This window comes from Poecilia mexicana, unplaced genomic scaffold (assembly GCF_051168715.1).
Source record: "Poecilia mexicana isolate PSO_F unplaced genomic scaffold, ASM5116871v1 scaffold_5, whole genome shotgun sequence".
Taxonomy (NCBI): domain Eukaryota; kingdom Metazoa; phylum Chordata; class Actinopteri; order Cyprinodontiformes; family Poeciliidae; genus Poecilia; species Poecilia mexicana.
In genome coordinates, this window is record NW_028263374.1 from 22,387,435 (window position 1) to 22,404,647 (window position 17,213).

General features: G+C 37.6%; 2 protein-coding genes across 2 annotated transcripts; one reads left to right on the plus strand and one right to left on the minus strand.

Moving 5' to 3' along the window:
- Positions 1 to 64: 64 nt before the first annotated feature.
- rbck1 (RanBP-type and C3HC4-type zinc finger containing 1) lies at positions 65 to 8,481 on the plus strand. The gene is made up of 12 exons (XM_014990945.2): positions 65 to 319; positions 667 to 811; positions 1,008 to 1,104; positions 3,158 to 3,356; positions 3,679 to 3,797; positions 5,110 to 5,283; positions 5,477 to 5,637; positions 5,739 to 5,838; positions 6,108 to 6,287; positions 6,392 to 6,490; positions 7,000 to 7,143; positions 7,281 to 8,481. Exons 1-12 carry the CDS (start codon positions 280 to 282, stop codon positions 7,359 to 7,361), a joined length of 1,539 nt encoding a protein of 512 aa, XP_014846431.1. The 5' UTR covers positions 65 to 279; the 3' UTR covers positions 7,362 to 8,481.
- A 1,001-nt stretch (positions 8,482 to 9,482) lies between these two features.
- tbc1d20 (TBC1 domain family, member 20) lies at positions 9,483 to 16,758 on the minus strand. The gene is made up of 8 exons (XM_014990944.2): positions 16,188 to 16,758; positions 15,814 to 15,999; positions 15,531 to 15,611; positions 14,245 to 14,431; positions 14,037 to 14,138; positions 13,239 to 13,380; positions 12,281 to 12,459; positions 9,483 to 12,062 (listed from the first exon to the last, which is right to left on the minus strand). Exons 1-8 carry the CDS (start codon positions 16,237 to 16,239, stop codon positions 11,798 to 11,800), a joined length of 1,194 nt encoding a protein of 397 aa, XP_014846430.1. The 5' UTR covers positions 16,240 to 16,758; the 3' UTR covers positions 9,483 to 11,797.
- Between the last annotated feature and the right edge of the window lie 455 nt (positions 16,759 to 17,213).

Below are 17,213 nucleotides of genomic sequence, written 5' to 3' on the forward strand. Positions count from 1 at the left end.
TATTCTCTTCCTGAATTTGATCCAGTTTCACTTTCCGTTCAGATGACAGGCGCTTAGAAGTAAGATCGTCATAAAGGCAAAATCAGGCAGGAAGTAACTCATGTAAGCCCCCTTATATTTGCTTCCTCTGTGACCTGAAGGTGGATAAGCGGAGGAGACTTTGGACGCGGAGCTAACAGCTACAACTCAAACTCTTAAGGTTGGACACTACATAAAAGTTACTGTTCGGCTTGTGAAGTGTGCGTCATTCATGCGTTACCTGACGTCTGGGGGACAATAATGGCTTCTGAAACTTCACCCAAAGGGAACATAAAAGAGGGTAAGTTTTGTTTTGATTTTCCTTTGATTATTTAAACCTTGAATTATTTGACTTCTTAAATCTTCTTCTCTGTGTTGTTGCTGTCCCGGTTTGGTATCGGTTTATGATTAGCCACTTATTTTCACTGCAGATTGCGCAAGTAAGACAGATCAGTCGTTTACAAACTAATCTCTACAGCTTAGTCGGCCCTTACATATTCAGCATTTTCTTTTTTAAGTCTGTGTTGATGGAGGGTTGTGAAAGTGAAACCTATGCGCACAGAGAACACTTGGACAAACCCATATTTCAGAAACTCATTTAAACGTAAATAAGTCACGTAACGTGTTAAACTGTTCCTGATCCTGCAGCAGAGGCGCTGGCTCTCTCCTTGGGTGAAGCCATCAGCAGTGGAGACTCTGAAGAAGCAGCTGAGCTGTGCAAGAAACTTTCCCAGCTCTCTGTTGAAGTGTCAGTCAACATCAAGAGCCATGTCTACCCTCAGGACTCCTTCAGGTGGGGAATGCAGCAGATCAGGCAAAGGACATTCACTTTATTGCTTGTTCTTAGACTTTAATTTGTATATATTAACATCATGCCTTGTCTTGTGTTTTCTCTGATTGGAAAAATAAAAATAAAACATGTTTGAATAACACTAAGTTGATAGAAAATTGCATTCATCTCATAGAGTGTACTGTTTTCTTGTTTGTAGATTGATGGTTGGTGTGCAGGATGCGGAGTCAGAAGACTATATTCCAGTAACCCTTATTGTTTCCACTGGCATGACAATTGCAGAAGTTAAAGATAAGGTGCAGTAATGCTTCTTCCTTTTTTTTTTTTTTTTTTTTTTACTGCAGTAGTCCAAGATGACACAAAAACATAGCAATATTAACATATGATCTACACAATGCTGCATTGCTTTCATATCCCTGGAGGTATTTTTCTAATTGTCACAACACAACCTATGCCCCTGTATTGTTATGTGATAGGGTAAAGCAAAGCAGTGTTGTGAATCAGTACTCGGAGAACTGAACTCTGCAACTATTTCTGGCTCTCTGGATGGGGGAATATCTGAACAGCAGTTTTCAAACTTTCGACAGATTATTGGATGTGTTTAATAATAATAATAATAAATTTAATTTGTACCGCACTTTTCATTAGAAAAAATCTCAAAGTGCTACACAGTGCAACTAAAATCATGGATAAAATCAACATCATAAAAATCATGTGGAGGCAGAATAGGCTTGCTTTAATAAAAAAGTCTTTAAGCCTCTTTTGAAGTGAACCAGTGGTTGCGGAGCTCTCAAACAATCCGGGAGAGAGTTCCAGAGACGGGGGGCAGCCACAGCGAATGCCCCATCTCCCATGGTCCTTAATCTGGAGCGAGGAAGGTGGAGGACGTTGCTGTCTTGTGATCGCACAGATCTGGTGGATGAATGTGGAATGAGAAGGTCCTTCAGATAATCCGGTGAAGTTCTGTTTAAACATTGGTGGGTAATGAGAGTGATTTTGTACTGAATTCTGTAGGTGACAGGAAGCCAATGAAGGTCATGCAGAATAGGTGTAATATGGGCAGATTTACGGGCTCTCAATAGAATCCTGGCTGAGCTGTTTTGAATGTATTGAAGCTTCTGAAGATGTTTTTTATGGATTCCAATGAACAGAGAGTTGCAGTAGTCGAGCCTGGAGGAGACAAAGGCATGGACGAGAGTCTCGGCATCAGAGAACGAGAGAGATGGACGAATTTTGGACTTAAACACTTTAGTTTAGCTTTAGTGTTTCAAGGTCTGTCCTTATGTTTAAGCCAGAACTGCTTTTAGTAAAATCTCTTGTCTTAAGTCTTTTGTAGCTTCTGAGAGTTTTGCTTCTTGTATTTAGTTCCATCCATTTTCTAATCGACTTAGACAAGCCTCTCTGCCTGCTGGATGCTTCCACCACTATCATGTTTCACGGCGAGGATAGTGTGTGTTTAAGGTGGTGTGAAATAGTTTTCCTCCCATCCCTGTCATGTTTTGGCTTAAAAGGTAAATTTTTGGTCTCATCTGACCAGAGCATCTTATTTCCTACATCGTTTATGGCAAACTGCAATCAGAGCATTTTATGGCTTTCAACCAGCATTGTCACTTTTCAGTGCAGGTCAGATTTATGCAAGGCACCACTCATAACTACCCTGTCCCCAGATTTTTCCACTCAAGTTGTGGCTCTCTCTCCGGCTTCCCCAGAGTTACACCAGGCCTCGTGGCTGATCTTTAAATTTCTTCACAACTTTACTCCTAATGTATCTGGTGTGCTTCTTGTCCTCATGATGCTGTTTGTTCAATGTTGTTCTCTCTTAAACTTCTGAAGCCTTCATAGAAGAGCTGGATCTATGCTGAGTTAAATTACCCAAAGGCATGCTCTACTGGGAACTAGTTGCACTGGATTTTGTGGAATGCACTTAAAGGGACTGAATACAAATGCAAGCCACACCATTCTGATTTGAAAACAACATATATACTCAAATCCATCATCACAGTAAAAGTGTTTGCAGTATTGTAATAGAAGCAGATGCAGTATTTGGTTAAATATCATATTCTAAGTGCTATACATTCACATTATGCATACCGATAATATACTGAGCCTGTTGAACGGTCTCAAACTGACCTTGATGGACATGCTAAAGCTAAAAGAAAATATTGGACACAGTGTAATGAATCAAAAAGTCTGAAATAAATGTATTAATCGTAACTAATGTATTACAATTCCATATTTTCCCTGACATTATTGATTCTTTCCATTTCACATTTATTTTGTTTTTCTACATTTCATGCTGTTTATTTTTGTTGTTGCTTTTTTTTTTTTTTTTTTTTTTGACATTTCCAGATCAGTCAGGACTTTGGGTTCCACCCTACGCTCCAGCGCTGGGTGATCGGAAAACGCTTGGCCCAAGATCAAGAGACATTATACAGCCACGGCATCCGCAAGAGCGGAGATCAGGCTTTCCTGTTTATCCTCTCTGCCAATGCAGCCCAGCTTACACGGCAGCAACACAACCAGGACCAGGAACAACAGCGCATAGCTGGTCGGTACTGCAGATATAGAAAATGGTGTCCTGTCTGCTATATTGTTTATAAAATTTCTTTCTTTTTTTTTTGACAGTAGAGTTAACAATAATGTGGCTGACATAAAAAAGCAGCCAAAACAGGCAAATTATAGGTGCATCGCTGATCTTTTCTAGCTCTTGGTTATTGATTGGAATGGCAAATTATGTATGCAGTTTCTGTGGAGACTTCTGTCAAGTAATTAAACAAGAAAAAGAAAAATTGAGCTTATCCAACCAAATATTAATAAAAGATAAGAGATATTTCTTTGTGATTTGACTTGCACTGCATTTCTGTCTTTAGGTATTGCAGAATCTCTGGTGTCATTTCAGCTTCATCCTAGAGGCAGTGGCAACAAAATAGTTCCTCCTCCTGTTCCTCCTAAAACCGTGACTCCTCCCAAACCTGCTCCTAAACCTCAAGTGAGAATGTAGATAATGTAAAAATCATAGACTTGATAATGACTGACAAACACACTTCTGTTGAAACTTTTACATACACAGTTCATGGGCATGAATGACATAATACTACCAATTTAATATTTAACTCAACCATGCTTTTTCTGATTAACCTTCTTTAAATTCATACAGGCTCGACCGGATGCACGTTCAGCCCCACTAATATTTAACAAACATCCCCTTTGCAAGTTGCACATTGACTACACTACTCTTTGAAGTCATCAACAAACATTTTAGATAATTTTTGCTGGACATTTTACCATGTACCTTTGCAAAATTGATAGTTAACTTAAGTCAGATGGTTTTCTTGCACAAGCCTGACTTTTAAGCACAGTCCAACAAGGCTCGAGTTCAGGGCTTTTGGGAAAGCCATTTCAGAAATCCACTGTTATGCTAATTTATTGTTTCTACTCCATTTTTTCTATTTGTATGCAATCTTTATTCTCTTAGAACATACAGTAGAGTCTACGTTTCAAGTGGTATAATTTATTTTGGGCAGTAATTTAAGGGTAGCCCTGTTTATTTCCATATAAGTTATACACTGCAGTTGTAATTGTGGTCAAATAGCCAGTTGTTGTTTAGGCTAGCCATGATTTCTTAGTTGGGAAGAATCAGCAGTAATGTGGAACTTGCTTCACTGTAATCGGGGAGCCTGGAGTTCTTGCAGTTTCAACTTCAGTTACGTCAGCCTTGATCTTTGGTTCTACCTGAATAGTCTAGTGATGCTATATACACATGGAAATTTGTTTCAGACTAAACCAAGGCAAACATTTAAACCCTGACCTCAAGCTTATTAATGAGTTGGTGAATATGATCAAAAGCCACATCCATGTCAAGAAACCTCCCAGTCCAGCAAAAGAGAGTGGTAAAAATATGTCAGAATTATTCCAAAAGACCAGAAGAACATTTTTAAATAAAGCATTCATAAAGTTGTTGTTTTTTTTGGTTTATTTTTGCACCTGCCTTTATAATTTTGATCCTGTTTGAATTAGGTTACATTGACAATAAATTCAACTTAATTTCAACTAAGCAATCTGTTAAATAGCTAAAAAAAGACAGCATAAAAATATAGATCAAAAGCCTAATATGAATTAATTCCATTCCCATGTAAAGTCTATTAATTTCCCAATGGAACTACATTTGAATCTTGTTTAAAGTGACGTTTTCTTCATTCTGAGAATGATCTAATGACAAGACATATTATGAAATTAATTTGGATATGCTAACCCTTATTAAATTTTTAACAGTGGAGTTATTTTTGTGTATTTGTGTTTAGTTGGGCTGGGCCTGCGTTATGTGCACTTTCCTCAACAAACCAACCCGCCCCGGCTGTGAGATGTGTGGAGCAGAAAGACCTCAGGACTATGAGGTGCCAGATATCTATCAGCCAGACCAGGATGAAGTCTTACGCATTCAGCAAGAACAGCTGGCTTTAATGCAATATGAACAGGTATGCAATGCTGATTAACAGTCTAAGCAATACCCACTATATGATTTAAAGGGACTAACTGGTCTGAATGACAACCAGTTCACTTTTGTTAAGTAAAGTAAATTGCGACAGTAATGGTTGATATAAATTATGTGTACTTGCTGATCTAAATCCATGTTTTGTTGACCTTCTCTTCTGTGATCTTGTAATGAAGGCTCAGCAGCTGGAACGTGAGCGGAACTACTTGCACCTGTTGGCCACAGATGACCAGAACCTGATCACTAACACCACAGAGACAGATTGCCCCATCTGTTTCTCTACTCTGGAGCCAGGAGATGGGGTTGTGCTCAGAGAATGTCTACACACCTTCTGCAGGTTAGAGAGGACTTTTTTTTGTAGCTTAAGAGGTAAAAACAGACTTCTAAAATCACATAAAATGTTTGAATTGAACAGTTGAACATGTTGCCTTCCTTCAGGGAGTGTCTTAAAGGGACAGTCATAAACAGCCAGGATGCGGAGGTGTCTTGTGCGGATACGGATTGCGAGAGCAAGTTATTGGATCGAGAGATTAAAGAGGTGAGCTAAAAAACAGTAAATGCAGAAAACCCAATGAGTCATGTAAACTATTTATAATAAATAAGGAGGTCTGTTTCAGCTTTTTCAACAAATTATTGAATCTAAATTTAGTAACATTGCTGCTGCAGTCAGAACCCACAATTGGAGTAATCAGTGTTGCAAAGCACACGCAGCTTTAGACGTGTTAATGCACCATGCAATTTCTAATTGATCTTCCCTTATCCTGGGGAAATATGCAACCTGTAATTCTGCTGCAATTCCTTGGTCAGCTGCTCACAGAGGAGGAGCACCAGCGGTTTTTGGAGCTGCGCTTGAGCATTGCAGAGAGTCGCTCCGAGCACAGCTTCCACTGCCAGACCCCCAACTGTCGAGGGTGGTGCATCTATGAGGATGATGTCAACGAGTTCCACTGCGACCTCTGCGATGAGACCAATTGCATTCTCTGCCGAGTATGCTTGCAAATTTTGACTCAAAGGAATTAAAAATCCCTTTTTTTTGTACATTGTAATATTAAAAGTATAATAAATCATTGATTTTGATAACTTTGTTTTAGGCCATCCACAAAGACATGAATTGCAAGGACTACCAGGATGACCTGCGCATCCGAGCAGAGAACGATGAGGCAGCTCAGAAGACAAAGCAGATGCTGGAGGTAAGCTAGCCTAGAGCTCAGTGTGGTAACTGTTATTTTTGCTGTTGTTTTTATGTAGCTATTTTTAATCGCTTTGGAAATCTTGTTTCAATGTGAAGTGATTTGAAAAAGTACTTGCCAACAGAGAGAAATATGTTTCTGTCTGTTTTCAAAATTAAAAATTTCTAATTATGACTGCACACACAGAGACTAAAAACAACACATTCAATGCGCCAAGAAGGAGTGCAATTCTGCAATTTTTGAGGCAAGATGTTCAGTCTTTGGGGTGGAATATTCTACGATTATTTTTCTCATTTTGAATTATTGATCTTTGTTAAGTTGGATGAATATTTGCTGATTGATTCAGTCCCCCACTTTGTGTGTAATTTCACTTAATCTGCACAATTTCGCAATTGTGTCAGAAACACAATTGTGACACAAAACTTTAGAAAGTGGCATTTAGTACATGTCTTATGCTTTCTGTTTGGGCTTTATTGCAAACTGAGTGTTAAAAAATACTGTGACTGTAGAACATGCTGCAGAATGGAGAAGCCATGAAATGCCCACGCTGTGACATCATCGTCCAGAAAAAGGATGGCTGCGATTGGATCTGTTGTCTGATGTGCAAGACGGAAATCTGCTGGGTCACCAAACAAGCCCGATGGGGACCAAAAGTAAATATTAGTGCACAATACAAAAGAAAATGAAACTACACAAACTTGTGTAGTTCAATATGAAAAGAAAGGATGTGTTGTTGTTGTTTGAGTTATGCACTAACTTTTTTTTTATTTTTTATTTTTATTTTTTGCAGGGAACTGGCGATATATCCGGTGGCTGTAGATGTCGGGTCAACAATCAGCCTTGTCATCCCAATTGCCAAAACTGTCACTGAGGCAAACAACCTCATAAGCTCAACAATCCGCTCTATCACTGTGAATTGTTTCGATTGTATTAAGAATCTGATGCATTAAACTCTTGAACACATTATATTTTACACTCATGTGTAAACGTTGATAGCACGTTAACCAAAATAGGAGAAAATGTAATTTATACATCTATCTACAATCAAAGATGTCACACTGTCAACTCTAGGAAAAAAACACCTGAGTTCTTCCTGTGATAAATCTGGTGATTAAGTCATATGTTATATCTAATCTCCAGGTTCTTTCAATGCAGTGCCTTTGATCAACCAGTGAGTTTGTGCTGTCTAACAAAAGTGAAAGAAAAAGCCTTAACACCTAAACAGCTTCAATACATGGACCTCCCTTCATGTTTCTCCAAGATAGTTTGTAACTATGTCTTAATAATTCAATAATTTCTCTCTGTAATTTGTCACTTTCCAACCCAGCACTCCTCAAAAGAAAGAAAGATTGCAATTACGGGAACCAATGTAATGCAATCAAAGTTTAACTGAGATTAAAGTATTTTGAAGTTGTAATTCATGAATGTTGTTCTGTTTTACCAACTACGTGATTTTTTTGGGAATTGTTAGGATTATTCAGTCTTCAGACTGGGGTGAAAGATGCTGTGTGTACTGTTTACATTAATTGCATATTTTTTTTATGTAGATCTCCTTATTTTGATGCTCTTGGGGAGAAGTAAGTAATGAAAATGTATGTCAATAATTTCTTCATCTTAAGTGTTCACTCCTGAATAAGTGCAGGATAAAATGTATTGCATTATGTGATCTGTATATTTAGGGGCTGGTCTTGATGTTTACTTTGAAGGTGTTTTAAATCTCTTTACTCAGGCAGGAAGCACACATTTAATAACTGAAAATTTAAAGTCATTGTATCATTGTATTTTTACGAAGACTTAGGATTTTTAAGTAATTAGATTACCTTATAAAAATGTTATTATAAAAGTTTTGTGCTCTTCCAGCTGCACTGCAGAATTGCGCTGCCTTAGAACTTCCTAGCAACATCTAAATATGCCTTGCCAAGTTTATATTGGAAACAAATATACTGCAGAATATGTACTCTAATTCTAATAAACTGGAATCACTTGAAAAACGTGTGATTATTGTAAACTGAACCTGAGCTTACAAACTCAGATTTACACATAGGTCCACTTTACATTACACTATACCTGCTTAATGACATTGAAAACGAGAAATAAATGCAGAACGTGGATGAGCTCGCACAACTTTGGTTCAGTCAGAGAATTTTAACAAGGTTACAAATGCATCAAACTGCAAGCTCAAAGGTGAGCTCAAAGGTGAGGGAGCTCAAGAGAACGAGAAGCACACACACCTCCAAATTGTGCATGTTTAAGAGACTACAGAATGTTTTAAGTTCAGCCAGCTGCAATTTAGGTTGGTCTCACTGTCAAAGAAAATCTTTAGTAATATGGATAAACACACACAAGTAGCATTTCACAACATTGTGTGATGTGTATGTACAATTTAGAATAAAAACATTTGTGAATCATTTAAAAACGAGATTTGTTTAGTGTATGATTTCCATTACAAAGATATGTGGACAGCACTGTGCTATAAAATATTTCTGCATACAATGGCATGCTTAGAGAAGAAAAAAAATTTTGGTCTTATTCAAACATTGAAGTTTCCTTCTACAGCAAGGCACAGAAGCCTCTTTTATTTGGAGGTCAGATTCATATATTGTGAGACAAACCAGAGCAATGAAGGTGGATAACAATAGGATGACCAACTAGGTTTTTAATCTTGCTGGAATCTAGTATCGTTCAATTATTCTTAGGGTCCAGAAGAACATAGGGTGGAATTAATCTAATCAGAAAAGACCTCTATGCATACTTCACTATATATTTTGGAATTTCTAACCCTTTATAACTCTTTTCATTAAACATGTCCACTTTTAGCATAAGGGCCCTGAGATTAGTTTTGTTTTGAAATGATGCTGCACAACTATCTAAAATTAACAAAACTTTTAAAACGTTTCATGCTCTACAAGTTTTAAAATGGAAAAACTATTCCAGCATCAAAAAAAGCATGATATATTTTAACCAAATAAAGAATTCAAACAAATACAGCAAACACTTTCACTCAAGTTTATTATCAACCTATAGTAAAACTTAACATTAGTATACCAGTTTTTATTATAACAAAATAATCAAAAGGCAGATACATCATTTAGTGCAATGAAAATAAATTCCACTGAATGGCGTTTTATGTAACCAAGTGATCCTTTATGATACTGATCAGCAGGTGTTTTCATGAAGAGATTCCTTTGTGTCAGGTCACCTTCAGTATGGTTTAGGAATTTAGAGCCATTTCCAGCTGTGTTTCATACTATGGATTATTAATCTTTTAAATACAATGCAGATACAGAGTGATAAATGTTGAGTTCTCTTGTGATTTGCTTTACTGCAACTTAATTGAAAGAACAATATGGCATCACAAGTACGTAGGTGACTCACCACTCTGCAACCATCATTTTTTATAATTAAAGGAAAAAAAAAAAACATTAGATAGATCAGAGATATACCAACTTGACATTTTTCTAATTTTCTGTCAAGACAAGTTTTTATGTGATTCCCAAACCATGGAGTCTCACCATTTAAAAAAGGTGAATAGAAAAGGTTGGACAACATGAATGCATTATACGCTCAGAAACAAAATTTACCAAGTGTCATGTGTTTAAATAAAGCTTATAGTATGTTTGAAAGTGAAATTATATACCAGAAATCAGAAGAAAATCATTTCTGACAAACCAGACAGGTAGTATTTTTTTTTTCCAGACATAAGCCATTTTTTAAATGTCAGTACAGTCCACCTATGATTTGGCATGCATTTGTCACATCCTTCTGTGTTCAGGCACACACTTAAGTTTCAGACCTATAGCCAAAGAGCAGCATAAAGCAAAATCCACATAGCCAAGCTTTCCAAGAGATATAAAAAAAAAAAATCCTCTTAGAGATCATAGGCAGAATAACAATGGTTCCAAGATCTTAACGTTTGCTTTATAGCTACTTTAAATGCAAATCCTTTTTAATAGCAAAGTGTGCTGCTCAGCTGGTTTAGATTTAAAATGTAATACTGCGTTCTGCAACGAAAAAGTTAAAGTCAAGTGTGGAAGCTTTCTCTAATAAAGTTGGACAGATGTAATTCAGTCAATATAGTACAAAGCTTAAATGTAGGGATTAAAATGCCATTCTGTTCAGGATCTAAATGTGCTATGATTTTGTCATCTGCATTTCTGCAACATGATTCGAGCATTTTATTCCACTACAAAGAACAAGGAAAGGGTGGCACTTTACAGGTAGACCAGCTTGATTGCTCTAGCCACTTTAAGAAATTCTTCTTATTTACAGAGGAGGATTTAAAGATGCCTCGCAAAGACATTTATCCTCCTTAGTGCACACTTACCCAGAGGAAAAAAAAAAAGAGAGAAGAGTGAATAGCTATTATAGGGTATGTCTCAGAGGAACCATTTTAAAGACCGTTTTACTAAATATTTGGGTTATCTTGCAACTCTTTGCTAAGTCACTGTTTATTTCCGGATTGTAAAAGCCAATTCTACGATTTCGGCGTTAACCTTCAATAATATTATTGACGTATGTTAATTAGACTCCTTTACTTCTACCCATTTGTATTAATTTTTTATATGAAAATAGGATAATCTTAGCCACAATCCTTAATTAAAATGCACAAAGAAGATTGACATTTCTAGAAGATGCTGCATTTACAGAAAAAGATCCAAATTCTATAATTGGAAAAACAATCGGAGAGGACGAAGAAACTAAAACCCATAAAATGACGACCCTGAAATGGTTTCGTGTTCCAGTAAAATTACTGACATCCCTCAAATTTTACAGTTGTTTAAATACAGGGGATCCTCAAGTTGGTCTCAGTACAGGTATCAAATGCGTATAACAAATGAGTTGCAATCAAACACACACATACACACACACACACAAACACACATTCTCTCATTCTTGGCAGCAAGTTTCAAGTGTAGTGAGTCAGGCTTTCAGCATAAATCTCAGTGAGCGAAACACTAATTCAGACATCCTATTACAAAATATAAATAAACTTTAATTATGACACAATTAACAACAGTCCTTGGAAATATTTTCTTCATTTTAACATGGAGAATTTCTTCATTTAGGAGCGTCAGCAGCTTTTAAATCTACACGCCCTTTTAAGGATTCATAAATTGCCACAGACTTATGAACTCCTCTCAGAGCGGGATGTTTGGTCGCATCCTTGACGACAACAGAGGAGTGTTAAGATGTTCAGCTTAGTTAGCACTCTCCAGACAGTGTTAGACTCCAAAAGTGTTCAGAGGGTTCTAGGAAAGGATCCACCAGTCAAGGAGAGAAAAGATGTCATGTTGGTTTTAGGGTAGTTCAAGGAAACAAGTCCAGCTTGGGGGCCCACTCCAGAGCTGTGTTAACCACAGCAAGAGCTGCTGCCCCTAAAGCCACAGTCAGACCCATAACTGCCAATCTGACAAAGCGCCGGGCAGTTGAAGGCTGTGCCACAGTCATGACAGGGTTCGCTGTGGAGCTCTCTGGAGAACCCTGCTTTTGTCTGCGTCTGCGACGGAGAACTGTGTCCGGCCGTTGCTGAGTAGATGCAAGCTCAAAGTCCTTAAAGGTAGAAGTCGCCATGCTTAGGAGGAAAATAGAGATGGAAAAGGGGGGAGAAAAAAAAGGACATTGAAGAAGTTAATAGAAGAACAGCAAGTTACGCTTGTTGGTGAAAAGCAAAGGACATTTTAATTTGTGCTTTATATTAAAAGGGGATGCAAAGGAGAGAAATAAAAGACGGCAGAAACAGCCTGTAAGGGTAACGTGTTTACAAGCATCAGCCCTAAGGACTTAATTTACCTTTCATGTGCAGCTGCCTCTTTGGCCAGTTCAGAGGGAGGAAACTGGACAAAGAGGTCTCCAGCTCGGCTGATCAGTGTCTCGTATGGCAGATCCTGGGGAATCTGAGACAGCAGGTGATGGACCATTGCCATATCGCATTCACACTCCAACACCTCCTCCTCCCTGTGCAGCACAATCTGCAACAAATAACACATTCATTTCTCAAGGGCCATCGTGACAAGTGCAAGCATTTACTGTGAGTGCCATTGAGTGAAAGAGTCTGCCGTCAGGGGTGCAACAAGCTGCAACAACATTTCAGAGAAAAATCGGGCTTGCCAAACTAGTTGCAATCTCGAGGAAAAACAAAACATGTCGAACATCAAGATGTGACAGGGCTAAAGCGACCCTGCTCCTAAGGGATCAATCACATCAGCACTGGACTATTTCTCCTTGTATCAAAGATGGGGGTGGGAATGTGCCAAATTGTAAATCTGATTAAGCCACAGCAGCATCTCAGTAGAGTAGAATCTTTTCCCCTTGTAAATGTAATGATTATGTCTTAATCCTAATAAACAGGTTTTTAACAAATTAGAGTATCCCGTATTCCTACAGAATCCAGGGGAAGACCGCAAATCTGACAGTTGTTCAGCAGACAACCATTGACATCTTACACATGAATGACAAGATGCAAAAAAATAATTACTGTACCTAAGAATACAAGTGGAAAGTTAAGTGGAAGGAAAATATGTGATGGGAAAAGAGAAACAAGAAAAAAAAAACAAAGCAATAAAACTTCAGCAGCAGCATGGACTGACTGCCTTCATGCCACCCTGCATAGATGTAGTAATGCATACACAAGGACCCAAACTAAGTATTGAGAGCATATACTGTACATTCCTATTTTTTTCATATTTCTGTATCAAAAATATTTTCTCTGATGAAATATTCAATTAAGTAGACCTGAGAGGAAACTTACCACAGCCGCAAAATAGATTGGCATCAGTGGATGGCAGGCCAGGAAGAAGTCATACAACCGTACAACATGACGGAAATCAGAGAGCACATGGCCAAACCAGGTTATCAGCCAGCTGAGAGCAAAGACTGTGCCCACTTCAGCCCTGAGAATTAATAAAAGACTTACAATGACATTAACTTACAAACAAGCCTGAGATAATTCACAGCTTCTTAACTACAGATTTGTTTTTACCAAATCTGTTGTTTGGTTTTAAAAATATTCATTTTAAAACAAAAAACAATAAGATATGATGAGAAATTGTAGGTTACATGAGGAGACCAGACAGAGCAAGTCAGTTCAAAAGGCCATCAATGGAATCAGCGGGCCAAGCAAAGGACTTAATGACGTGCTGTTTACAGTCCAAAGTTAAGCTATCATAATAGGATCAGTGTTCTGTTAAAGAGCGCAGAGACTACAATGTTTGTGTATATTAATGTGGAACATTTATGTGAGCTTTTTTTTGGAAAAAAATAGAACATTACTTCTGGATTTTTCACAACAGAACATGTTAATAAGGATTAATATTCAGGGATTGCAAAATTCCATCTGATGCTGATAGATTTATGTCCCTGCAAAACTGTCGTATCTGTCTAAAGTAAAGTGTTTATACATTTTTCATGTTTTCTTCTCTTTTAAGTTGCGCATGCATCGTCCTTCTCTTTCTACACCATGAACATTTTGGAGGATTTTGCTTTTCGAATATCTACCAGAGCCAGCATCATCAGTCATAGCTAAGTATAAAATAACAAGGAATCCTACTGCTGCATGAAGTCCTGCACCTCAGGGTTGACCCTTTCGATAATAGGCATCAGATAGTTAAGAATGTGTTTCGTGTTGTCCATGGTGGGGTCCATGAAGTCCCTGTGATAGAGGGCAAAACAAAGAATTCAGATTTAAGTCTAATATAACCTTAAAAGATAATCTTAACAGAAGTCAAGCTGCTGACCAATTTGCTTTAGGCATGTACCTGAGGTGATGTGTGGAGAGTTTTTCCACTAGAACAGTTGCCAGGCGCTCCCCCACGACCAACAAGAAGGTGACGACAATGTCATGGTATCCCTGGTAATAGTGCAGCTGGGGATTACGTTGCAGAACTCTCAGAATTATGTCAATTAGTTCTTCCTGAAGACCCTCTCTCTGCTCATCTGGCATACCTGCACAAGCGCATTGAAGGCAAAATGTTGCTGCTAGCTGTTATACGTTTTCAGTCTTGATGCTTTTTTAATATCTTAATATATTTAAAACATCAGGGCAACTAAAAATAAAAATGTATATATATTTTAAGACAGACCAGTCAAAATCTGTTGAGGCTAACATTTATCAGCAGATTTTTTAAGACAGTGAAACAAATATGGTTTAATAATATTCTATTTAAATCATTTAAAAAATGCACTTTTTGAAATGGGTTTTGAGGCTGCATTAAAAGTGAAGTGTATTAACCTTAGCGCTGAAAAAAACAATGTAATCTAAACAGGACAGTTCATAAATTAAAAACTTAGTTTACTGACTGGGATCAATTTGAAATGTATGTAATTGACTTGGAATTTGACTGTAGAATTGATTAAACTGTCTGTTTTGTAAACGTGCCTTGAGACAACATTGTTGCAAGCAGGTGCTACATTAAAACATTTACTTGAAAAAAAATAAAACTTTCACCTGCATACTAACAAATACAAACAAAAACAGATACTAAACTTCGGTATGTGATCAACAATGCCACATACTCAGACTGGTGGATATTAGACAATCCTTTGCAGGGCCAACTAACATAAGCACAGCGTTTCACAACCAGTTCTTACTTAGAAAATCACTTGTGAGAGGACTTGGCAAATTTTTTTGTAGTGCAAAGTGCATCCAATAAAAACGACATCAGTGTTGACTGCCAGCTGAACACTCCAGGTCAGCAAGTAAGGTCAAAGATTTGTAAGACTGCATTAATTTCAAGAGAATATTTATTTATTTTAGTTCATTTAGGTGTTTTGTGAGCAGAATATAAAAATGTAAAAACCTTACAGCATCCCACAATCAAATTCTAATATGATACTCTAAGTTAGTAATAATAAAAAAGTTTTGTTTCTTTAACAACCTAAACCCTAAAAAAAAAAAAAGAAGAATTTCCAGGACCTTAACAGTAATTTGCATGAGATTATGACATCTTCCTAAATTCCTAATAAAAGCACCCCACATGTTGGACATACTGCAAAGCAGTGAGTAACAGCAGTTCTTTTTTTTATTTTTATGCAAACTACTCACCAGGTGGAAACCTTCGTAGAGAACGCTGAACATCCAGCAAGACCTGGTTGTAATCCTTATTGTTTTCCCGCTCTACTTTTTCTGGAGAGGACAAATTGCCATTAGCAAACAGTGTATGCGAGGAGAAGTTGCACCTGATCAGAATGTGAAAATAACTGCCATCATGCTAAATAAAAACAGCGGAAGTTTGTTCAGGTGCAGGGAACAAATGTATATCCAAAATTGCTTTTCATATGCATTTGTATATATATAAAAAAATAAAGAGCTATGCAAGAAACTGTACCAGGTTCTTGATCCAAAAGGTGAGGGGGGATGTTGAGGAGCCAGGGCCAGACTTGACAGCGAATCTCATCAGTCAGCAATCCCCCCTCACTGATTGCCATCCTCCTCAGCGTTGCTACGTCCACTGGATCCACACTAAGGGCCTGGGTGATGTCTGCAATTTTCCGTTTCCGTTTGGTTTCCCAGTCTACCAGAGAAAAAAAAAGCGTCTATTCTCAACGTTACAGTTAAAAATCAATAGTAAACAACTGCAAACAGAATTGAGAGATTATGTTTTAACAAGTTATGAACTGATGACTTATAACCGCTTTCGTGAGTAGTCGCAACCTGGCAGTCTTTTAATTAACTTTACCCAATACACTGTTTTCCACGTACCTTGCTTTCCATTCATCGGCGACGACGAGCGATCACTTCTAGTCGTCCTCATTTCTCTCCTCTTCTTGGTGAGTTCTTATTGCAAATCATCTCTTGACATTTTTCGGTTGACTAACCCCCCTGTTACAGTTCTTATACCTGCTGTAGTAGATAGCCGTTGTTAGCAACGGTAGCCTTCATAAAAACACGGCCCCTGACAGTTGACTTGCTATTGTGTTAGCTAGTAACGAAGCTGGCACCGCACTGGTCTGGTTCTATAAACGATACTTTTCCACTAAAAGGGCCATCAGTTCTTTAGACCGCTGGCTGGAAGAAATATAACATAAGAACCGCAGAAACCGCTACATGTTTACACTGGCGGAAGTGATCTGCATCAGCCTTAGCTTCCCTGCTAATAATGAATGATGACGTCTGCTCCAGCTGAGTGGCGGAGTCAGCTCCTTACCAGTCAGCCGGAGAATGACCCAGCTAAAAGTAGGGCGGAGGGAGTTCTATTTCTTTATTTTTTATATATTTTTTTTCAAAACAAAACGAATCAGGGTATGTGTTTCAGTTCCATTACACGTTATGCAAAATAAGACCACAACTAAATGTAAAACAAACAAAAAAAAGTCAATAGATAAATCATATAAGGTGTAATAATGTCAAGTGTACAGCTGGTTACAATTCAGAATTTTAAACTACCCAATGATGTAGTTTTCCATCTAAAAATGCCCAATAAAGACATATTGCCTTATTGGTCTTACACTGTATAAGCTCTGTTAGTCAGTATGCTTGGCTCTATTTTTTTTTTTTTTTTTTTTTTTTTTTTTTGCAGGCCAATGTAGCAGTTGTGCAAGGAACATTGCTATGACTTAAATTAATATAATTCATTTATCACTAAATATCCGTTGTTAAATCTGGGCACTTCAGTCCCTTCACTTTTCTCTCAAATACTGATCAAGGGTTCGCTGTACAGAATGCAAGTAAAGTAAGTGGAAAATAATTAAAAACATGACAAAAAAAATCCCTGAATGTGATTTCACC